Raw genomic sequence first — 24,307 nt, forward strand, 5'->3', positions numbered from 1 at the left:
TGCAGTAGCGCTCTTCACAGCGCAAAACGGCTGTCGCCTGTCTCTCCTCCCCGCACTCCCTGCCTTCCACTGATTTCAAATAAAAATACAAAATAAAGGAATAGTGATTTTAAAGAACGGTGAGTGCAGCTTTCAGCTTCTTTGTTCTCTTGGTACTTTTTTCTATTTTTTAAGCTGGCACCTATATGTTCTTAATCTCCGGTCTGTCTGCTCATTACATCAGGTGGGGTCCACAAGTTGCCTAGCAGGCGGTGCAGACATTCTGCTTTGTATAGTATCTGTTATGCAGCTTGCTAACACATCCGATGAATGTATATAATACACCAGCAGAATAGTGAGTGCAGCTCTGGAGTGTAATACAGGATGTAACTCAGGATCAGTAATGTAATGTATGTACACAGTGACTGCACCAGCAGAATAGCGAGTGCAGCTCTGGAGTATAATACAGGATGTAACTCAGGATCAGTAATGTAATGTATGTACACAGTAACTGCACCAGCAGAATAGTGAGTGCAGCTCTGGAGTATAATACAGGATGTAACTCAGAAGTGATATGTACAAAATGACAACTGTAAACCTGTATGTAAACTGTGTAATGAGCAAATAAATATTAATAGTAAATCATCTGAGATGGTTAAACACAGGATAAGAGGTTACACAGTTACGCACTTGAATTTCTAACAGGGTTCTTCAGACGGTACATCAGCATATATGCATTAGTGGAACTGCAGGGAATAAAAAGACTTTTAAATTATGGTCATATACGGTTTTATAATTTACCACTTGACATATAAAGACATTTTTAGCTAATAAAAAGTTCCATAGACAAATACCAGCACATATTCAGCTAATATTGCCCTCCTGCTGCCCCTGGAGTCCCCAGCATGATTCCCTTCTTAGGTTGGTGTCTGAAAAAGCCTATGTGCAAGGAAAAGGGTCAGCAGTGCTGGTGCAGCCCCTTCATTCTCAGGATCAATGGGAATCCCAGAGGTCGGAGCCCCATGATCTTTAAAATGACTGCAAACCCTAGCGATATGCCATCACGTGACCAGATGGAATAACCCTTTAGGTGCTATGCAACCGGACAAACTACTCATCTAAGGAAACAGCCTGCACCAACCTAGCAAAGGCACTGGAGTAGTAACCGCGATTTACTGTAGATCCCCCGTAGGTTTTCTTAATATCCTCTGGAGTAATCTGTGAATAAAATAACGTGTTCACTTATTCCATAAACCAATGTAACACTCAAATCGATTAGATGCGATATCAAAAACTGACAAGGAATGGAAACATCATGTGTGAACAGATCTCAAGTATTACCGTAATGGCGGCAGAATCCCAGAAACTCACCCGACTGACATGCTGATCATTGAAGCTGTACCACTGGTCGTCAGCGAAAGACTTGATACAAGCGTAGTAATGACCGCCTGCAGCGCTGCCTGAATGGACCATCACAGAGAAAAGTTCATACAAAGAATTCTAGAAAGGAAAAGAAAGAAAAATCATGTAAGGGTTCAGCATTGCTCTGTGCATAATACCGCCACCCACCCGGTATCATCCCGCCTGTCCGGCTCAATTCACCTTTTCCGGTGATTTGTTTGGCTTGTCAACGCTGTTGCTGCTTTCGAGGCAAATTCCTTCATCCAGGGCATCATCGGTGCAGAAATCATTGCTCATCTGGTCGCTGTGACAGCTCCCCTCGTTCTCTGCCCCGCTGTCCGTACAGCTCTCCGTCTGAGGGGACTTCTTGAGGAATGAATACGTGACAAAAAGGGAGCAATAAATGTTACCGCCGGCTCTCGTCACATCAGGAGCGATGCTCTTCTGCATTACCGTGTGAGCAGCACAGCTCTCCAACACCATGCACAACAGAGAATGCTTATTAATGCGCCTGAAAAACTACAATTCCCAGCATGCCTCGACACACAGAGTTGCAGCTTTGCAACAACGTATTAGAAAAATTGCAGATTTGCAGTCATTAAACGTCATTCAAATAAAACTAGAAAGTTATTTTCCATGTCCCGGTAATTGGTAGAACTTGGGGCAAGTATGCCATTTATACCAGTAAGGGCTCTACATGTGCAGCTGTACGTCAAATAACAGCATAAGTCAACCAAATACGCACTTTTCTTGATATTTTTTATGCCAGATCCCTTTGTATTAAAATGAAAAGTTACCTACAGGATAACTCGCTGATTGGATGAGCAGTAAGGAGACTTATGTGATCGCCCTATTGGCATAAACCTACCTCATCTTCCACATCGATAACGGGACTCATGTCCAGCTCTTCGGGGAAGGTCATGCGGTCGTTCAGCTTGATACGGTGCATACTGGTGTAATCGAAGTCGAACCTTTTCAGCTGCAGAGTCAGGAGGTAAGGAAAGTGCAGAAAGCGCAGACCCTGCGGAGGCGACATTATCACTCACAAGCTTGTTATGGCAAAATATATAGCTAAATATATGGCTTCTCGGCTCCTCACCTTCCTGGCATCACATTTCTTCTTGCAGCGCTCACAGAAGTATTGGTTAGGACCGTCCAGTGTCTCGGGCTGAATGAAGGCATGCAGTGCTTCTTCCTTGAATCCATACAAGACTGTTAAGACCACCATAGAACTTAAAGCCCCCATACACATTAGTTAACGGTCAGCCAAATGATGGATCAAGTGAGCAGCGATCTCAGCCTTATATCCCATGCACAGGATTCCTTAAATCTACAGAGCGTCCCTGTGTGAACAAAAAAGATCAGCAGTCCAAAAAAGGATATGCTGAATCCTTAAAAGGGGCATCAGGGACTATGAAAAACAAAAAAAATGTGCCTAAGCATTATTACCTGTGTTGCTCAGGCGCCGTTCTTTCGGAGCGCTCGTTGGCAATTCAGCAGCCTCTGCTAACGTCACATCGACAGAGCGGCTTTTCTTCCGCTCTGCTGGCGGAGCGTGACTTCTGACATCATTCTGATTGACAGTTGGCTCCCCTCGTTTGACAACCGCCTATCAGAATGACGTCGGAAGTCAAGCCTTGTGCGGAAGAGAAGTCGCAGTTCTGTCGACGTGATGTCAGTAGAAAAACGGCGCTGGGCACAACTGACAGGTAAGTAGCAACTACCTGCCTGTTTTTGAAAAGCAAAAAATGTGCCTAAACACTAAGTCCCGGATATTCCCTTGAACAATCATTTCTCGGCTGCCCCCATACACAATAGACCGTCGGTCGAACCCGGCCAAGTATGTGTGGGGGGGCTTTAGCCTGGTGAAAACGATGAAAATGTCTGTCTTTCTCGGAGCATTCATTGGGGACACAAGAAACCATGAGATTTTTTACACTTTTCTCGGAGCAAGGAAGGAAAGTCAGAGATCTTGAGTTCCGAGAAGAGTAGAGAGTCTTTCTGGAAAGGAGGGCAGCACATGCGGATTGAGACAGCATGTTCCAAAAACTAGAGACTGGGATGTAATAAGGGGCGATTGTGACGTAATGAAGGTCAAACCAGTTTGGAAGGGTGCAAATGGTTTCCTGTGTACCCCATTGAAGTGATAGTGAAATCAGTCTTTGCGACAATGCCATATTATAATCTATCGATAGATAGACACATATATATAGTTATTGCCATACTTGCAGGTTCGTAATATTACAGATAATAGGAGATCACCGAAGGGTTAACCACTTTCCCTGAGCCATCAGCAAATCATTTGATGAGCTTTGGGATATACGTACCACACTGCAAAATGCTGTGCTGGAGCCATAAGGCCTGATGACGAGTGGGATATCTAAAAAAGTGTCGATCCGCCAGCTTTCGTAGCCGCACTCCAGGCAGCGGACGTAGTCCTTCAGCTTGCCCTGGTAGAGCTGATTGATGAGGTCAGCCTGCCACATAGATCAAACATCTAGTAGGATTAAAGGGCTTTTTTCATCCACTGACAACCTGCACGGATCAGCGTCCTGCAGTGGACACATACCTGCTCCGTCTGCTTCCATTTCTGCTCCAGTGCATCAAACATGACCCTGCACAGCTCCTGGACGTCGTGCTGCTGCCAGGCTGCCAGAATAAAGAACAGAGACTAAAGAAATCACTCACAACCTCGCCGGGAGAAGATAAAGCGATTGTTTCAGGGGAAGGTAGAGCACAAAGTTAATTTAGGGGTCTCTAATTTAAGCTGGCAATCCTAAGGCACGGTACATACTCTGCAGCTGTGTTTTCATTTCTTTTTTTTAGCCACAATTTTTCTAAACTAACAAAATGAAATTGCAAAAAAAATGCAAAGCAGTTATGACGCGTAAACCCAGCCTAGAGGTGTATTCACAGGTATCAAGTTTGTTGCTACTAATCCAACCCCTATTTGGTTATTTTAGATCGTTTGTTATTAAAAATCAACCCCATTCAGATGTTTGAATACCGCAAAATTACGTAAATCACGATTTTCTTTCCCTGACTAACAAAAGACTTTGGAGCATTAGGGTATGTGCACACTGTCAGGATTGGCAGCAGAAAAATATGCTGAAAACCCTGGTGGGTTGGCAAGAAAAACACTGCATAAAATGTGCACTTTTCTGCCGAGTTTCTGTGGCATATTATTCCACACTCATTAGTATAGCTGAAATACGCTGCAAGAGCTGACATCTGCTGCGAATCTGCAAGGAAAAAATAACTAACGTGTGTGAGATTTCAGGGACCTCATTCACTTTGCTGGTGCTGTAAAACATTGAACATTTTCCCACTCCAAATCCATGCGGGGGGAAAAAAACGCAACGTGTGCACATTGCCTTAAGAGGCTTTTCCTAGATTAAAAAATAGCTTTTATTGCACAGTATACTGTGCATGTGCAACTGAAAGTTCCCAGTTACCGCTTCCTGACTCATAAGAAGAGGAGCGGCAATGATGATATTGCGCCTTTTAGGATGGATGAGCAGCCGGCAGGTATAACGAATGCGTCCTATTCAAGTGATTGGGACAGGTATATGATGCCAACCGGCTGTACGTGGGTCAACGCCAAGTGGTAAATGCAGCTATCCTCCTAACTTGCTCCCATAAACCTGCCGGTCTGTCGTTACCTTCACTGCTGTCCCAGCCAAAGCTCCTCGTCACGTCCGTCGTCTCAATCGCCCTCTTCTTACTGGTTTGCAGCAAGACAAATAGTCTCTGCAGCTGGTATGGGATACTGGTGACTGGGTCTTCTTCTGACTCCTCAAAAGCCCATCTAAAAAGTTAAAAAAAAAAAATTAATTGATTTAAAAAAAAAAAAAAAAAAAAAAAAAAAAAAGGATCATATCGACTCCGCGGAAATAAAAAAAAATCCTCGTTCTTTCTTTCTTTTTATATACATATCACACACACCCACAAGATTTGTGATGTGACCACAGAATTAGTCTCGAGATGGTTTGGTTCACAGACATGTACAGGTTTTTAACCTTTAACTCTAAGCAAAACGGTCCCCATTCACTGACAGCAAGCAAAGTGCGATGACATGATGAGAAATTGAAGCACAAAGTCTATTAGAAAGTTGTGACTTTTTTTTTTTTCTTATTACACATTAATTAAAAAGCATAGCCCCAATCAGAAAGTCCTTTTAATACACCAAGAAAGAAGTCTATAGCACAAAATGAAAGCCAATACTGACTTGTACAGGGCGTTGCGGAACTCCGGCGTCATGAACAGCGTCTGGAGAAGGCTGTTTAGGTAGCAGGTCATGGCCTGATTCACTAAACCCACATAACCTGGAAACAGAATAAGAGTCACCAGGACGGGACACCCCGAGTGCTGCCTACATGTAATACACAGACCTGGCTTCCCAGACTAAGGCCACATTCACACATTCAGCATTTGGTCAGTATTTTACATCAGTATTTGTAAGCCAAAACCAGGAGTGGAACAACCAGAGGAAAAGTATAATAGAAACACGTCACCAATTCTGCATTTATCACCCACTCCTGGTTTTGGCTTACAAATACTGATGTAAAATACTGTCCAAATACTGATAGTGGGGCCGTAGCCTAACGCAGTATTACCGATATTACTCAGGATTACCGGTGTCGGACTTGCTGAGAAGTGATGAGTAGGAGTAGTTCTGACTGACGTAGTCACTGGTGCAGCCCACAGAGCCATCTCTGGGGAGGGGTCCGATGAATTTCTCTTGGGTGCTGTCATCCAGACCGCTGCTGTCTGCCGTCCCAGACTCATCCTGTAAGAAGACCAGCGGCTTCATGAACAAATATGGCTAATCCACAGCCTATTCTTATTGATAAATGAACCATAGAACAATCAATCTTCCTATAAACGTTGGCCCTGGGTGACCATGCGGACCCCCGAGCCACCATGCAGTCTCAGTAATAAGACAAGCACCACTGTAAAAGCCCATTATTTGGATGTCAGTGCTATATGAATAATGTCTAATAAGGAATGCAATTCACTCCCTCCCACTGCTCTTCTACTAAATATTGCTGTGACGCTCCAGTATACAGCTCCTTACAGATGTCAGCTGCGGCTGCTCCCCGTTCTTATCCGTTAACTGGAGGAAATTCTTCTTTCCAGCCTCAAAACCGGCATCCAGCAACGTCTGGTTCTGTGCAGCATCCAGCTCAGCCTGCAATAGCAGAAACGTCACATTAATGCCAATAACGTGCTTGTGTCGGTGAAGACCAGCAGAAAGCACTGGCTGTGCATGCGCCAGTCTGGGGTGGTGAGATGATCGCCTCCGACTACCAGGACAATGAATATATTCTAGTCTGAATGTCTCAGATCACGGATCCTCCAGGACCACGAGGGCTGGTTGCACAGGTGAACGGAAGGGTTACCCTCACCATTATGTGGCCATTGGCCTCTGGACATGGACTGGGTTGCAGATAACAGCCAAAATCAGATACCTGGAGCAGAGGTGAAGACTCCCTGTAAAGCAAAACTGTGCCCAGGGACCTGGATTTTTTTAAATGGGCAACCCCCTTTAAAGTCTAAAGATGCCGAAAAGTCAATCCAATCTGGACTGACCCTCCTCCAACCTGTGACGAATTACTCCAGTTCTGCACCCGCAACTCTGCGAGCACCATGGGTGCGCTTACTAGGCCCCAGCGGAAGAGGCACCGGGCGAAGAAGTGAACGCTGCCCACAGAACCAAGAGAGTTCCACTATTTTTGCTCATCTTAATTAAAACCATGGCGTGCATGCGTTTAGGGAAATTGGGAGGAATAGTCATCGGTTCGACAGTTTTTGAAGGTCTACGGCGCAGCTTAAAGTGGAAATCAATGCAGAGCAGAGTGCAGAGCATTTTAATGTGCGTTATCAGTCGCACAGCATCCTGTTACTACTAGAACAAGAACTTCTGGTTAATCCAGGTGCATCATTGTGTGTACATGGCTTTATACGTGAGGGCAGGGGAACTCACCATGTCTCCATTACCACATTTCAGGCTAAATGTCCCGGTCACGTAGCCCACTTTGCTGGCCACGTCCACAAACAGCTGGTGCACGGTTGTGGAGGCCGGCAGGTTCAGTGTGATCCGCTCGTTGATGGTTTTGCAGCTTGTGGTGTCCTGCACTATGCACAGCACTCTCGGCTCATCAGCAGCATTCTCAATCTGGGAAAGAGAAACGAAAAGCAAAAGTCATTCACAACGATAGAAAAGGTGCGGCCACAGCATGTGAGGGCAGATCCAGAAACATGCCACTGTCCAACGCGAGGGGCCGCTCTGGGACCCCGCAAAAAGAAGAGGACTCTGCCATCCTCAATGATGGTATCCACAGTGATCGGGAAAAACTTGGGTCCACTCTGCTAGTGACGAAGAGTAACTAAAGTTTTAGCAGTTTTTTATATTTTGCAAGCACTTTAATTGCCCATCACTGAAAAGACCCTTGAGAAGTGCCCAGCTCAGGGGGCAGAAGCGCACACAGTGGACTGTGGATTCAATAGAAAGATAATGCCCGCTCCCTCAGCCTCTCACCTGCTCCTACCTCCTAAGATGCACACTTTTTGGGGGTCTTTTGAGCGTTTGTGGGGTGGAGGTTCTCAGGACCTAGAGTCCCACTGATCTGGATTTAAAGAGTCTAAAAAGTATAAAGAAACTGCTGAACGTTTACTTACTCTCGTTGCATTGGGGCGTACAGTGCACATAATACTGGAAAGCCAAATGCAACTGGAAAAAAAAATAACAAAAAACACAACAACCCATAAGGCTTAAAAATAAAAGCCACTATCCTATAATAATACCCAATCACTGTCCCTAGACAGCATACGAGTATCAGTGCAGATTAGTGATCAGAGAGTATGTTTTGTTAACCCTTTTGCCGAGTGTACTCGGCTGAGCACCGAGTATTGATAGCGTGCTCGGGCTTTACGTTTTCGTCGCTCTGTGAACATGATTTGCGACTGTTTGACAGATTTAATACATGTGACAAATGCCAGTTTTTCCAGCATTCCTCACATGTATTAAATCTGTCAAACAGTCGCAAATCATGTTCACAGAGCGACAAAAACTTAAAGCCCGAGCACGCTATCAATACTCGGTGCTCAGCCGAGTATACTCAGAAAAGGGGTTAACAAAACATACATCTGCACTAGTGATGAGCGAGTAACAGACTAGTATCAGGCTACTCTATGGACCATGATTACAGGTGCCTGTAGATTTGCAGGGGATTTCAGCACGGTTTGCACCAAAAACTATTAGGCTGTGTGCCCACGTAGCATTTTTCAAGCGTATATGCTGCGGAATTTCCGCAGCGTAAACGCATGTATATCCGCACCCCATGGTCCCCAATGGGATTCCGCAAGTTCTATGCACATGCTGCGGATTTTTCCGCAGCGTTTACGCCGCGTTCAAAAATCCGCAGCATGTCATTTAATTTTGCGTTTCCGCAAGCGGAATTGCCTTTGTCCAATGCATAAAAAACGCAAGGCAATTCCGCATGTGGAAAACGCGTGATAAACGCGCGAAAAATGCACGATAAACGCGTGCGGAATTCCGCATGCGTTTTTCCGGGAGAGGACTTGCATTTATGCAGCAGAAATTTTCTGCTTCATAAATGCAACGTGGGCACATACCCAAAGGCTATGTGCACACGATGCAGGAATGAAGCAGAAAATTTCTGCATCATTTCTGCATCTCCCTGGCAGAAAAACGCATGCGGATTGTACATGCGTTTTTCCTGCGGAATACATGCGGATTCACATGCGTTTCCGCATGCGGATTGACAAGTGCTTTCCAGGCGATTTTAGCATCACCTGGAAAGTGCTTGACAACTAGGTCACACTATATAAATCCATGCAAACAGCATGGATTTATATAGTGTGACCCGAGAGAATGGTAAAAATAAAAAATAAATGTATACTTTACCCTCTGATGGCCCGCGCTGTCCTGCTCACTCCGTTCTCCCTTGCCGGCAACATTGAATTGAAAGACCTGCCGACGTCAGCGTCACGTGACCCGTCACATGACTGACGTCAGCGCAGGTCCTTCCACTCACTGCAAAGTGCCGGGAACCAAGCAGGAGCGGTGCGCGGGCCGACAGAAGGTAAATATACATTTATTTTATTCTTTTTTTACAGATTTTTTAATGGTACCTGAGTGTGGATGAGACTCTCCTCTCCTCTACACCCGGGTACCATCCGCACATTAGAACGCGCCAATAACGCAAGTACAGATGCAGTCTTGCGGTATTGGCGCGTTCTAATGCAAGTCAATGGCGGCGAAAACGCTGCGTTTCCGCAAAATTAATGGACGTGCTGCGGATTTTTGAGCGCAGCATAAACGCTGCGGAAAAATCCGCATCATGGGCACAGCATATGCGGATTATCATTGGGGAACATTGCTGCCCTTCTACCATGCGTTTTTAATGCGTTTCCGCAGCTTTTCCGCAGCTACAGAAACGCTGCGGAAACACAAAAAACGCATCGTGTGCACACAGCCTTATAGCTCAGTGCAACGTCTGAGTATCAGTGTGGCGGGGCAGGAAGGTTTCATACACTGGATTATGGGGATAAGGAGAATCATGCAGCATTAATAATGAATACAACTGTGTGGTACTGTACCACCATACTCATCATTCCACTTGCGGCGCCCAACATAGCAGAAACCAAGCAGAGTTATTGCAGCACACACATGATTGTTAGGACCATGCGGTAAAGAACTTCCATCCACAGCACCCGGGCAAGCGACCTGCAGGACAGCACCCGGGCAAGCGACCTGCAGGACAGCACCCGGGCAAGCGACCTGCAGGACAGCACCCGGGAAAGCGACCTGCAGGACAGCACCCGGGAAAGCGACCTGCAGGACAGCACCCGGGAAAGCGACCTGCAGGACAGCACCCGGGAAAGCGACCTGCAGGACAGCACCCGGGAAAGCGACCTGCAGGACAGCACCCGGGAAAGCGACCTGCAGGACAGCACCCGGGAAAGCGACCTGCAGGACAGCACCCGGGAAAGCGACCTGCAGGACAGCACCCGGGAAAGCGACCTGCAGGACAGCACCCGGGAAAGCGACCTGCAGGACAGCACCCGGGAAAGCGACCTGCAGGACAGCACCCGGGAAAGCGACCTGCAGGACAGCACCCGGGAAAGCGACCTGCAGGACAGCACCCGGGAAAGCGACCTGCAGGACAGCACCCGGGAAAGCGACCTGCAGGACAGCACCCGGGAAAGCGACCTGCAGGACAGCACCCGGGAAAGCGACCTGCAGGACAGCACCCGGGAAAGCGACCTGCAGGACAGCACCCGGGAAAGCGACCTGCAGGACAGCACCCGGGAAAGCGACCTGCAGGACAGCACCCGGGAAAGCGACCTGCAGGACAGCACCCGGGAAAGCGACCTGCAGGACAGCACCCGGGAAAGCGACCTGCAGGACAGCACCCGGGAAAGCGACCTGCAGGACAGCACCCGGGAAAGCGACCTGCAGGACAGCACCCGGGAAAGCGACCTGCAGGACAGCACCCGGGAAAGCGACCTGCAGGACAGCACCCGGGAAAGCGACCTGCAGGACAGCACCCGGGAAAGCGACCTGCAGGACAGCACCCGGGAAAGCGACCTGCAGGACAGCACCCGGGAAAGCGACCTGCAGGACAGCACCCGGGAAAGCGACCTGCAGGACAGCACCCGGGAAAGCGACCTGCAGGACAGCACCCGGGAAAGCGACCTGCAGGACAGCACCCGGGAAAGCGACCTGCAGGACAGCATACTACCTGAGAGAACTTCTTCTTCATCTCATTAAAGATACTTTGTCTGCAACTCCAAAACATACCCTAGGGTAGAAACAAGGTAATGATAATGGCGCACTACATAACCGATTAACACCATTTACACCGGTAAAATCGAACCAAGGTGGTCCGCATTGCACAATACCGGGGCTTCAGGCTGTCTTACTGTATTTTCACTGCTGATGTCCATACCAGAAAAAAGAAGAGATGGACCATTAAAAGGAGTTGTCCACTACTTTCACATTGATGCCCTATCCCTAGGATAGGACATCAATGTACAGCGGGTACGGAAAGTATTCAGACCCCTTTACATTTTTCACTCTGTTTCATTGCAGCCATTTGGTAAATTCTAAAAAGTTCACTTTTTTCTCATTAAAGTACACTCTGCACCCCATCTTGACTAAAAAAAAAAAACAGAAATGTAGAAATTTTTGCAAATTTATTAAAAAAGAAAAACTGAAATATCACATGGTCATAAGTATTCAGACCCTTTGCGCAGTATTGAGTAGAAGCCCCCTTTTGAGCTAGTGCCGCCATGAGTCTTCTTGGGAATGATGCAACAAGTTTTTCACACCTGGATTTGGGGATCCTCTGCCATTCTTCCTTGCAGATCCTCTCCAGTTCCGTCAGGTTGGATGGTGAATGTTGGTGGACAGCCATTTTCAGGTCTCTCCAGAGATGCTCAATTGGGTTTAGGTCAGGGCTCTGGATGGGCCAGTCAAGAATGGTCACAGAGTTGTTCTGAAGCCACTCCTTTGTTATCTTAGCTGTGTGCTTAGGGTCATTGTCTTGTTGGAAGGTGAACCTTTGGCCAAGTCTGAGGTCCAGAGCACTCTGGAAGAGGTTTTCATCCAGGATATCTCTGTACTTGGCCATATTCATGTTTCCTTCAATTGCAACCAATCGTCCAGTCCCTGCAGCTGTAAAACACCCCCATAGCATGATGCTGCCACCACCATGTTTCACTGTTGGGATTGTATTGGGCAGGTGATGAGCAGTGCCTGGTTTTCTCCACACATACAGCTTAGAATTATCACCAAAAAGTTCTATATTTGTCTCATCAGACCAGAGAATCTTATTTCTCACAGTCTGTGAGTCATTCATGTGTTTTTCTGCAAACTCTATGCAGGCTTTCATATGTCTTGCACTGAGGGGAGGCTTACGTAGGGCCACTCTGCCATAAAGTCCCAACTGGTGGAGGACTGCAGTGACTTTGTGGAACTTTCTCCCATCTCCCTACTGCATCTCTGGAGCTCAGCCAAGTGATCTTGGGGTTCTTCTTTACCTCTCTCACCAAGGATCTTCTACCACAATTGCTCAGTTTGACTGGACGGCCAGGTCTAGGAAGACTTCTGATGGTCCCAAACTTCTTCCATTTAAGGATTATGGAGGCCACTGTGCTCTTAGGAACCTCGAGTAATACAGAAATTCTTTTGTAACCTTGGCCACATCTGTGCCTTGCCACAATTCTGTCTCTGAGCTCCTTGGGCAGTTCCTTTGAGCTCATGATTCTCATTTGGTCTGACATGCACTGTGAGCTGTGAGTTCTTATATAGACAGGTGTGTGCCTTTCCAAATCAAGTCCTATCAGCTTAATTAAACACAGCGGGACGCCAATGAACGAGTAGAACCATCTCAAGGAGGATCACAAGGAAATAGACAGCATGTGACTTAAATAGGAGTGTCTGAGCAAAGGGTCCGAATACTTATGACCATGTGATATTTCAGTTTTTCTTTAATAAATTTGCAAAAATTTCTACATTTCTGGGGTTTTTTCAGTCAAGATGGGGTGCAGAGTGTACTTTAATGAGAAAAAAAATTAACATTTTAGAATTTAACAAATGGCTGCAATGAAACAAAGAGTGAAAAATGTAAAGAGGTCTGAATACTTTCTGTACCCACTGAATGATCAGCCGGGGTCCCGCACGCAGCACCCCCACCGATCAGCTGTTATCGGTGCCAGCAGCGGCCAGAAGTCCTTACTTGCAGTGCTTGTCCGTCCATCTGTAGTGGCCGCCGCGGGGTACTGCACATCCGCCTCCCATTGAATTGAATAAGCGCCGGCCAAGCACCGCAGGTAAGGACTTCCGGCAGGTGGCGACCGTTGCCGGTGGCCCCAGTAGCAACTGATTGGCGGGGGTGCAGCATGCGGGACCCCGGCCGATCATACATTGATGCCCTATTCTAACAATAGGGCATCAATGTGAAAGTAGTGGACAACTACTTTAAAGGGTTCCTCCCATCCTCATCAGGGCTGTGGAGTCGGAGCTGGTATAAAATGGACCAACTCCGATTCCTAAAATATATAATAAATTGGGTACAGTAGTTCAATGCAGTTTGTGGGGAATATTTTTTCCTAAGAATTTGGGAAAGTTATGAAATGTCCTATAAATGTCTGTCCTATTCCTGATCTAAGGATCTAGACTTTTAGCGGAGATGAATCTGTGCTGCAGTTTATGTACATGATAAGCAGAGAAGCTCCTCCTCTACATATAAGGGGGAAAAAACAAAAACACACAGGGAAGTAATGCCTGCACTCATCTCAGAACTGATGGAGTGAACAGGAAAGCAGGATTAAGAACAAAAAAGAACAAGTTCTTGCTATTATAACTGAATGCTTCAAACATGATAAGTACAATTAAACTGAATGAGAATAATGAAGGTGAACAGCAGCTAGAAGAACATTTCAGATTCAGTACGTTGAAGATGGAAGGCCACAGTCCTGTTCCCATAAAGGAGCAACAAACAGATATTACTACAGAAGAACAGCAAAAGGATTCTTTACAATTAGATGCTCTTGTTGAAGCTGCTTCACACCTCTTTCCTATTCATCACATGCCCTGTGTTGTGTACACGCTGCATCTGGCAATAAGAGATAGTCAGCAAGAGGGACATGCTGCAACTCTGATTAGCAAAGTGAGGAAACTGGCTATTGCTGCCAGAACCCCTAAAATTAATTTCATCTTGAAGAGACGTGCTGGAAAAGGAGCAATTGTGGAATTACAAAATTTTTCACTTGCTCTCAAGGAAGTAGAAGAGTTCAATCATTCATCAAAACTGACTGTGCATGAGGCAATTCCTTTATACTCTGAAATTGTAAAATGTTGCACATGTGGTTACTGCTTTGCCACCAACCCAAGTTACTGTAGAGAGGTTGTTCTCTAGCCTTAAAATAATTAGGTCAGATTTGAAGTCACCTATGAAGGAGGATCTGATGGAGGTGATACTATTTTCAGGCTTGTGCATAGACTGCACAAATGTTATTCAGTACGTTTTTGTTGAAAACTGTTTTTTTTCCACTTACTGCATGGTGTATAATAAATTGTAAATATGCAAAAAAGTTTTTGTTCTAAAGTTGTATTCCAATAAATATATTTTATGTTCTATCTAAATAGTTTGATTTAGGTATTATACAGTAAATTTATCACTAAGGCTATGTGCCCACGATGCAGAAATGAAGCAGAGAATTTCTGCAGCGTTTCAGCATGTTCTTGGCAGTAAAAACGCTTGCGGATTTTACATGCGTTTTTGACGCGTTTTTACATGGTATTTGACTTGCGTTTTTCAAATGCATTGTGACCTCAAATCCGCATGCAGAAATGCACAAATAATGGACCTGCTGCGGATTTTTCCGCAAGGAAAATCCGCTGCAGAAAATTCCGCAGCATGGGCACAGAAAATGCAGATTTTCATTGGGGATCATGGGGCACGGATTACCAAGCGTTTACGCTGCGGAAATTCCGCATCAAAAACGCTTGAAAAACGCATAGTGGGCACACAGCCTTAAACATGAGCCATATATGAGGGGCTCGAGGAGTCTGAGAACTTGAGGAGTCGGAGATTTGGCTTAACGACTCCACAGCCCTGATTCTCATAGTTTATTCAATTTACTCCTTAATAAAATTTGCAGCCGCTTCAGATAGTAACACTTTTCTTTTGTTTACAACTCGTTGCCTAGGAAACCGACCACCGCTGCTGTCTAGCTTGTAAGCGCCGTGCTAAAACTTGCCGGTATTTGGAAGTAAACAATGGTTCCAGCCAGTTTCAAAGCAGCTTATTACAAGCACAAGAGAAATGAGAATGTTTGGTCACTCTTTATAGACAGCAGTGGTGGTCGGTCACCAAGGCAACAAGATGTATACGAAAGGAGAGCGAGAAAAAAAAAGTGTTTATGTGTCAAAAACTGCTCAAAATTTTAATAAACGGAGGTGGAAAAAGTACAACAATATCCATCTATGAAGATGGGAATAATCCTCCAAACATTTTAACCCCCCTAATATGAGACTTTGGGGTGTAAAGATGATAAAGTCTTAGTGAAAAATAGTTAGAGCCCCCCACAGTGTAGCTGCTTGTTCCCGGCCTTCTGCACTGGCTGATTAATTGGGGTCTGGAGTAGTAGTGCCCCCTTTATGGCATCCATATAGACAGGGGGTGTCCACAAATACTAACATGGGACTAAGAAGCAGCGGATGGTCTCGAGTGTGGGTGGTGACAGCAGGGCTCATGTATCAGCCATGTAGGTGACAAGTGGCTGAGGCCCTAGGTCACATTTACCTTTTCAGAGAAGTAAATGATTAAACACAGACTTTTATAACCAAGATGAAGAAATACCAAAAAAATTACAAATAAAAAGAACAAATCCTGCCCGGATCTATAAAACTGAGCAGAGTCCTAAATATCCGGAGACAATGTCACGAGAAGGATCTGCTGGCCTGAACGTGACGGGATGCAGAATACGACCCTAAACCTGGAGAGCCGCAGACCTCGGACTTTACACAATCAATGCATTTTCCTACAACCATAGATATGCGCCACGCTGTGATATTCACCCAATCGCCGGGATGAACTGCTTAGTGCTAAAAGCCGGTCCTGACGGTGTCCCACTTACACAGGTGTACGGTGGAATGTATAAAAGGTACATATGGGATAGAAGGGGTCTTTTTCCACGTTGCAGATTTGTCACGAAACCTAAAGTATTTCCTAGTGGCAGCCAAGTGAATGGGATGCCTGAAGTCTTCATGCACATGTTGCTTATTTTTCCTTGCAGATTTAAATCTGCAGATCATCAAATCTTTCCGCGTTTTTGCTGCAGATTTCACCCGTACTAATGAGTGGGGACAGATCTGCAACAAAAGCGCACTCAGACGGACCAGAAACTGCCCCCATCGCAGGACGCCCAATCATCAGATCAGTTTATACCCAGACCCGAGCTGCTGCTTATCCTAAGACCCCGCAGTATGACTGATACCGGGCATTTCAGCAGACTGCCGTCATAGGTTTATATAAGCCTTAGAGCCAATGATCCATGCCAAGCCTGTGTGCCAAGTGTTACACCACCACCGTGTCAGCCGCCTCCGCTCTAATGGACAGCGGGCGTGTGCACTTTGTCCCCCGACTGAAGGGGATGTACAATCAATAAGGCTGAAATGGGAGTTCAGCTTTCCCGGACCCCTGAGCAGCAAATAGAAGAACAAATCAATGCAAAACTTAGCAGAAGTCTTGGAAAGCAGAATGACGACCCATAAAAGCACGATACGACCCATGTACATACAAGTGGCTAAAACACAAATATAATGGCACGTAAATTCTTATTACAGGGACATGTCAAAAGTCAATAATTGGGGTCTGATGTGGGACCCCCAGCCATAAACACTTATTTTATAACGTTGGTGCTGGCAGAGCTGAAGGTTACATAAGTGGCAGTACAGCACTAACGCCCCGGGGAGGTCACACAGTTCCATCTATACAACACTGAAGGTCACCGGGATCGTCCACAACAGCTGCACGAGGCAGGACGTTATGGGGAAACTCCGCTCATACGGTCGTCTTATAGGAAGCGAGCAACGAGACGAACTCACCTGACTGAGGATGATGAGTCTGAACTCATCCTTAGATTTGGAACAAGACAGGAAGAGATTGATCAGGAACCTCAGCAAGGAGAAGCTGGAGCCGTGAGTCATGTGGCTCATTTTCAGCACTTTTCTTTACGGCAAGAACGCCCACCGTGCCAGCCCATGAGGGCATCTTTCACCATGTCATAAGACTTGGAGCGCCAATGAATGAGTGCCCAGCAGGAAGTGACCGGCAGATGGAGGCCAAGGCCTGGACGTCTTCTCGGGATTGGAAAGCCGGGATTTACTTCCTGTTCCTGTGTAGAAAGTTTCTTGCTCACTCGCTCCTTATCTGTAAGACTTTGAGCTGCGAGCTGCAATATATGTCCGCTATAAAACACGTCACCGGGTGCACGGAGAATGGAATTTATACTGCCAGCAGGAGAGGGAAAGGAAAGATGAATGTCCTCAACGTTACAGACTGCCCAAGACATGGAGACCACTGCAAGGATGTGAAGCTCTGCAAGTGACCACCCCACAAGGGGACAGGGCATGAGACTCCGCAATAGCTCCCCAAAAGGAACAGGTCGTGAGAGGCGGACAAGAGGTTCCGCGGGTGCCTTTTCCAAGGGGACAGGACGGGAGGCTCTGCAGGAGCTCTCCAAAAGGGACGGGTTGTGAAGGGCGGATGAGAAGCTCGGTGGGCGCCCTCTCAAAGGGGACATCTTGCAGTCACACACACATATTTGCCATACAGGAAAGTCTCTGGAGTTTTAATAGCGGCCATGAAGGTTTATCACTTTGCCAGAAATTCAAAATTATTTTGCACACCTAGCAAGTGGGAAAGTTTGTTCACTTTTTTGATATTACTATAGTGTGCTGCATTTTTTGGTTCTTGCGATGGATTGCAATATAATTTCACAAGACTCAATGAGGAAATTACTCCAGTTAACAAAATGTAAAAGCAGCAGGTTCCTGTTAAAATTTTACTCCCAGCTTTCTACTACAAGACAGAACAGCAGAAATCAGGTCCCATCATCTACATACCCCATGTCTGGCCAGCAAAACACCTTTAAGTATTGTCGGTCCCTTCCGGAAAGGTGACCCTGCCGGGTGTACGGACGCTGCTCCCATGGGGTTTATTGCCTCTCCACGACGTCCATTGCTTCCTATGGGGCCATCACCATAAATTCTCTCTCTATCTCCGCACCTCCCGGTAGTCGGAAGTAGTAAGACAAGTCACCGGCCGGGTGTGGTACGTGGGGGTGTCACACTCCTGGAAGAGAATAAGAGCCGTCGTCCGGAGAGAGACAGATTATTGGAATTTCCCTTTCTAACCCTACAGCTATTAAACCTTTAGCCTCGTCTCTGTATTATTTCACCACTTTACCTAGATCTCTGATCATTGTTTAAGGGTTAAATAATTTAGTCTTAAAATAAGTACAGGAGTCCATTAGTCATATACCCCTTAATTGGATTTTATGGTATTGTTAGTTTTTCTGTATGTGGGCTGCAGTGTAAAGCAGGGAGGTTTCATAGCCAGGTTCAGGTGTATAGACGTGCATAGATTCAGATGACAAGCAGAAGGTGAACCCCAGGAAGAGTCATGAATCAGCATCGACCATTAGATCAACGCGTTTTAGGACTTCTTGAAATTACTTCACACAGGGTAAGAGGGAACAGACTGCAGGTGTTACATGAGAACAGGAGTAAATCCGCCGTGCTGGGGCATTACTGCTCGGCTAACACCGCACTTCAGGGCTTAGGATGCATAATTAACTGCAGATTATAACTGCGCACCATATGAAGCGACGGTTCAGGTGCCAAAGCCAAAAATACGACACCAGAGAACGGGGAGCTGCAAAAGTTGTGTAATGAGGGCACATCTGTTTCTGGGAAAGCCGAGTGACCTAAGTCAATGATGGAAGGATTAGTGTCACTGTCACAAAGCTGTGGTATCAGGACACCTATGCCATGCACCAATTAAGTAGAACTAGGAGCCATTTTGCAGCACCCGACTTTCCCAGGCTCCTGAAAGGCAAGCATACCTAGTTTATAATGGAATACATCTTTCACCCGCTCACTCACACATTGCTGCATAACTCAGCAAGTTTGCTATTAAAGGGGTAATCCCATCACTTCACAATCTGGTGTTGCCTCACCTTACGGGGTCTCCAGTGATGCAGAAAATAAAGGGGCTGCAGCCAAAGTGTATACACTGTCATCTTAACTGACTTTCCCTGCAAAGATCTGAAAAAGCAGAACTGCACTGTAAAGCATGGGGGACAGAGTGCAATGCATCACCTAACCCAGCTGTTAAGAAACTACAACTCCCAGCCCGTTGGCTATCAGAGCATGCTGGGTGTTGCAGTTACACATCAGCTGCAGAGCCACAGGTTGGAGAACACCCATAACAGGCGCATATTGGGATTTTGAAAGGGTTTGCTGCTTTTTGACAACCTCCGCTTGAGAAAAAGTTCCCATGTTGATCAGAGAGCAGGAATTATTTAATCTACCTACAGAGCCAAAGAGAAAGTGGAGTATTACACATTGCCCCTTTTTTGGGGGAAGAAAAGGTAACTGGCTACTTGGCATGCAAACACAAGAACAGCCTGTCCTCTCCTGACATGTCTCATACACTCAGTGGGGGAAACGAACGGCTCCCCTATATCGTATAGGGTGAGAGGGGGCGTCGCACTGAATGGTCAAGAAGTGGGTGACGTTATCACGGCAGCTGCTTGTAGCACATGGTGCACTAGCAGGTGGTCTGCAAAATGCAGCGTTTTACCATCTGCTGCCCCGAACCCCTCCAAGAACCAGATAGTATTGAACTAGTGGATTACAACCCGGCCACAAGATAAGAGCAGGAGCTGCTGCTTACAACACACTACCCGACTATTTATGGAGCAGAATCGGAGGGTGGGAGATGGATCACAGAATCCAGCGCCACATTCCAAGCGTTATGGGGGCAGTGGAGCGGAGGAGCAGGTGACACTGGGAGGATATAAATTAGCTGGATGCATCTCCGCCAAGAGACCAATGTTCTGCATGGATAAAACAGCAGTCCATCACCGCAGGACTCCAATGCGGGACCAGAAGGGCCACTATCCCTTGCAGTCCAGAGATTTACAAGGGCATATTTACACGTAGCGGACATCTTTAGGATTTGCAGGCGGAAAATCAGCACTTTAGAAGCAGAGTGAATAAAAAGTTGCACGTGTCTCTCTTTGCAATGATCGGGGTTATGTGAATACAGCTAAAACAAGCTACCACCAAACTGCAAAAGTCTTCGTAACATATCCATTTTATTCTGCCAGTCATCAGTGAAGATCTAGTCATCGTGGCATGTGCAGATGGTCTGCTACGAGGAGCCTAGATAAGTTTACACGCTGCACGTGGTACGGTATAAATATCCTGCACATGTTTGTGCTATTCTTTTTTTCCGCCACCTCTGCCCCCCAACTTTCCACAATAATATTTTTCAATCTTAAATTAAAAGTTCTGCAAGTTTCGCATCCTTTGGGGAAGACTTATATTTGAAGGAAAAAGAAACTGGAAGTTAAAACACGAAGCTCCAATATTAAAAAAAAAATACATTTGAAATCTGATTGGTTACTATGGGGAACAGCTTAAATTTTCATTGGAAAAAGTTTTGAAAGTTCCACAACTTTCTTATAGACGGTTTCACCATTTATGATCCCTGCTTGCAGTCAATGAAGGGAGAATTCACATTCAGGGCCTAAAAAAAAAAAAAAAAAGTTTCTCCATTTAGTCTGTGTAAAAAAAAAAAAAACACACACTCAGATGTAATCTGAATCCGGTGCGATGTTTTCCACGGATCCATAGACTTGCATTGCCGATTTTTGATACTACACTTGGATCAAAAATCAGACATGTCACCAATTTTTTTCCTTGGACCACTATGTCCAAGGATAAAAAAAAAATAATAATATCGGACATGTGCACTGCCCCCCATTGAATAACATAGGTACAAGTGCTATCTGTCAAAATCACGGATAGCAATTGTCCCATTTAAATACTCAAGGAACCTTACCCTAAGTAAGAGCTGCCAGCCTGAAGTCTGAATCATGCAGTAAACTAGAGGGCGGTTGCTTTAATTTTACAGTAAATATCCCTTTAACACGGCATTCAATAGTACAAAAATTAGATAATCTGGCTTTTTTTTCTGTAAAATAGCTGCAATTTGAAGTGAGATTTCACAAGACCTGAAGAAGAGGGCAAAGGAGAGAAAACCAAAAAACAACAACTTTGTAGCAGCAGATTCTGTGATCCCATTTTATAATCCAGAATATTTGATAATCCAGCAATTACTCAGGATTAGCAGTGAGGTAAGTGGATGCCAGACCCTCCGTGTGCTGCTGATCTCAGGAGACGATGTCAGAAGGAAGCGAGAAGGAAAAAGGAGGGGGGGGTAGTTTTGAGGATAAGCCGCACAGATCACGACGATGGCGTCAGTAGCTTATTGTATCAGTCCAAAACACACAGACGACTTAACGTGTGCTCTGAAAATGCCAACCTCATGTGATTCATCACCCGTCATAATCTGACTCAGTCTCCCGACCTGTTTATTTACCAACACGGTGAAAATTACTCAAGAATCGCTGAAGGTCACAGAATTAAAGGAGAATCCGGCTGATGACAACAAGCAACTCATTCTTACTAAAAGTGAAGTTCCCCTTTAAAACAGGTCTTAACATTCCCTTGGCACAGAGAGTAAATGGAGGTGGAGCAGAAGCCAGCTGACTGCAAATACTATGCTTTACTTCTCGCCGTCCTCTTTTTATGCCTAATGACACCTATAATAGGTCCTGCACCAGGTAGGTACGATGCATCAATTTTGCATGACAATCTCACTGGTGGTCAATTCCAGATGGAGAAGAAAAGGAGATGAAGCTTGGATGTTTCTGCAACAAGCATTGAAGTGAACTGAAAGAGCCATCACCTCTACTACAACCAAACAAGACGGACCCCGGGCCACCTCAGGAACCTGCACCGTAAAGCAGAATTAAAAGTCTGCCCTTTTGAGTTTCAGATATTTTCAAGGACTTTTGTTGCAATCAGTGATTAAATAGTTTGTTACAATGTAGATCAGTAAGGCTATGTGCCCACAATGCAGAAATGCTCTGGATTTTTCCTGAGCGTTTCTGCATCGACCTGGCAGAAAAAACGCATGCGGATTGTACATGCAGATTGTACATGCGTTTTTCCTGCCAGGGACATGCGGAAGTGAAGCGTTCTTCACATGCATTTCCGCATGCGGGTTGACAAGCGCTTTCCAAGCGATTTTAGCATCACTTGGAAAGTGCTTGACAACTTGGTCACATTATATAAATCCATGCAAACAGCATGGATTTATATAGTGTGACCGTAAAAGAATGGTAAAAAATAAATATTATATTTACCTTTTGATGGCCCCCGATGTCCTTGTCCTGGCTTTCCGGCAGCTCGCGGTAGACTAAAAGGACCCGTCACATGACTAAATGACATCATGGCAGGTCCTTTTAGTCTACCGCGAGCTGCCGGCAAGCCAGGACAAGGACATCAGGGGCCATTAGGTCCGGAGGAGAGTCTCCTCTTCTCCAAACCCGGGTAACATCCGCACATTGAAACGCTTGGATTCCGCATGTACAGATGCAGTTTCCATGCGTTACAATGCAAGTTAATGGCGGCGAAAACGCAGCGATTCCACAAAATAATTGGTAGTGCTGCGGATTTTTCCGCAATGATAATCCGCAGTGGAAATTTCTGCAGCATGTGCACAGCACATGTGGATTATCATTGGGGAACATGGCAGACCTTCTACCAAGCGTTTTTTTAAGCATTTCTGCAGCAGAATTGCCGCTGCGGAAACACTTAAAAAAACGCATAGTGGGCACACAGCCTAAAGGTCAGATGGTTTTATAGCACAAGATGAGATAAACGTGTACTAAATGCAGGTCCAACCTACGGGGCCGGCATCTAATCTGAGGACGTCACTCGCTCCTGTCAGAATAACCAGATCAGTGGGCATCCCAAGCACCTCTCCACTGACACATGAGGACCCCGTAGTCGAGATGGATACATGTTCCATGGGTGGGATCCAGATTTACTGTGCAATTATAGTGAATCCTGTGGATGAGCCATAGCTGTACGAACTGGGAGTATCCCTGTAACCCACAGAGGACAGCAGATACCGGACACAAATAAGACACCATTCACACCACCTTGTTTTATTTCCAACGATTACCATGTGTTCCTGATGTCTCCACACTGCTTCATCAGTCAGAGGCCAAACAGGAACAGCAACAGTGAAATAAACTACACAAACCTATGGATCACAAACCGTCAGACCAACAGCATCTACGGCGCAGCAGCAGCCAGAAACCGCCGGCATCCACGGCCATGTCTGAGGCCACATACACACTTTGCTGAGGTGTTAAATCTATATCATTTATCTATATGCCCATTCACTGCAATGAAGGAACAACTAAGCTTTTTTGGCCTTAGAACTACACCACGCAGATCCCGCCACCACTAATGCGGTGACACCACGCAGACCGCCACTAATGGTGACATGATATCACGCAGACTGTCAGCTCCTGTGACTCAGGCAGCCGGGGGTCACTCGCAGCTTTGTGTCTGCCCTTAATCCCGGCTGAGGGCCCCTGATCCGGCACAGCTGAGGGACCGGAAGCAGCTGACCCCGCACCCGGAAGCGCCGCCTCACCTCTTTGGGTAGGAGGGGACTGTCCTCTCCGGGTACCATCTCCGTGCTGGTCGCGGCCGGGATGAGGAGCTTCAGGCAAGGATCATGGTGACAAGCCACAGCGCGGATCTCTCTGCCAGGAGCAGACGCAATCAATGGAGAAATGGCCGCCGGAACTATCGCGAGAAGACACGTGACGTCACGTCCGGCCTCCTGAGGCAAAGAAGCTAGAGTCACCATGACAACGCACAGCAGTGTTGGGGCCGCCATCTTGGTGCTCTCAATATTTGTTTTCACTAAAAGTGTATTAACCCCTTAGTGACCAAGCCTGTGTGCACGTTAATGACCAGGCCAATTTTTTTTAAATTCTGACCTCTGTCACTTTATGAGGTAATAACTCTGACACACTTCAACGGATCCCACTGATTCTGAGATTGTTTTTTCATGACATATTGTACTTAATGATAGTGGTAAAAACATTTCGATATGACTTGCGCTCATTTGTGAAAATAGCGGAAATTTGGCAAAAATTGTAAAAATTTTGCAATTTTTGAACTTTTAACTCTTATGCCCTTAAATCAGAGCGATATGTCACACAAAACAGT

At 45.9% G+C, this 24,307-nt stretch overlaps 1 protein-coding gene across 5 annotated transcripts in view; it reads right to left on the minus strand.

The window, feature by feature from the left end:
- The window catches only part of USP47 (ubiquitin specific peptidase 47), a 43,908-nt gene extending 20,013 nt beyond the window's left edge, over positions 1-23,895 (minus strand). The window contains exons 1-15 of one of the 5 annotated variants that reach the window (XM_073658293.1): positions 23,724-23,895; positions 11,151-11,210; positions 7,367-7,558; positions 6,458-6,571; positions 6,016-6,169; positions 5,609-5,705; positions 5,043-5,188; positions 3,950-4,029; positions 3,708-3,857; positions 2,480-2,575; positions 2,249-2,401; positions 1,582-1,746; positions 1,351-1,479; positions 1,121-1,197; positions 670-725 (exon numbers count right to left, since the gene is read on the minus strand). In XM_073658293.1, the coding sequence (XP_073514394.1) occupies positions 670-725; positions 1,121-1,197; positions 1,351-1,479; positions 1,582-1,746; positions 2,249-2,401; positions 2,480-2,575; positions 3,708-3,857; positions 3,950-4,029; positions 5,043-5,188; positions 5,609-5,705; positions 6,016-6,169; positions 6,458-6,571; positions 7,367-7,558; positions 11,151-11,210; positions 23,724-23,762 (1,708 nt within the window). In that variant the 5' untranslated portion in view covers positions 23,763-23,895. Of the gene's footprint in view, positions 1-669; positions 726-1,120; positions 1,198-1,350; positions 1,480-1,581; positions 1,747-2,248; positions 2,402-2,479; positions 2,576-3,707; positions 3,858-3,949; positions 4,030-5,042; positions 5,189-5,608; positions 5,706-6,015; positions 6,170-6,457; positions 6,572-7,366; positions 7,559-11,150; positions 11,211-17,023; positions 17,355-18,043; positions 18,273-23,723 lie in introns of those variants that run through there. The other 4 variants (XM_073658294.1, XM_073658295.1, XM_073658292.1 and 1 more) reach the window with 4 other exon arrangements.
- Between the last annotated feature and the right edge of the window lie 412 nt (positions 23,896-24,307).

Source organism: Phyllobates terribilis, unplaced genomic scaffold (assembly GCF_046119375.1).
Source record: "Phyllobates terribilis strain yellow unplaced genomic scaffold, ASM4611937v1 Scaffold_13__5_contigs__length_258822181, whole genome shotgun sequence".
NCBI lineage: Eukaryota > Metazoa > Chordata > Amphibia > Anura > Dendrobatidae > Phyllobates > Phyllobates terribilis.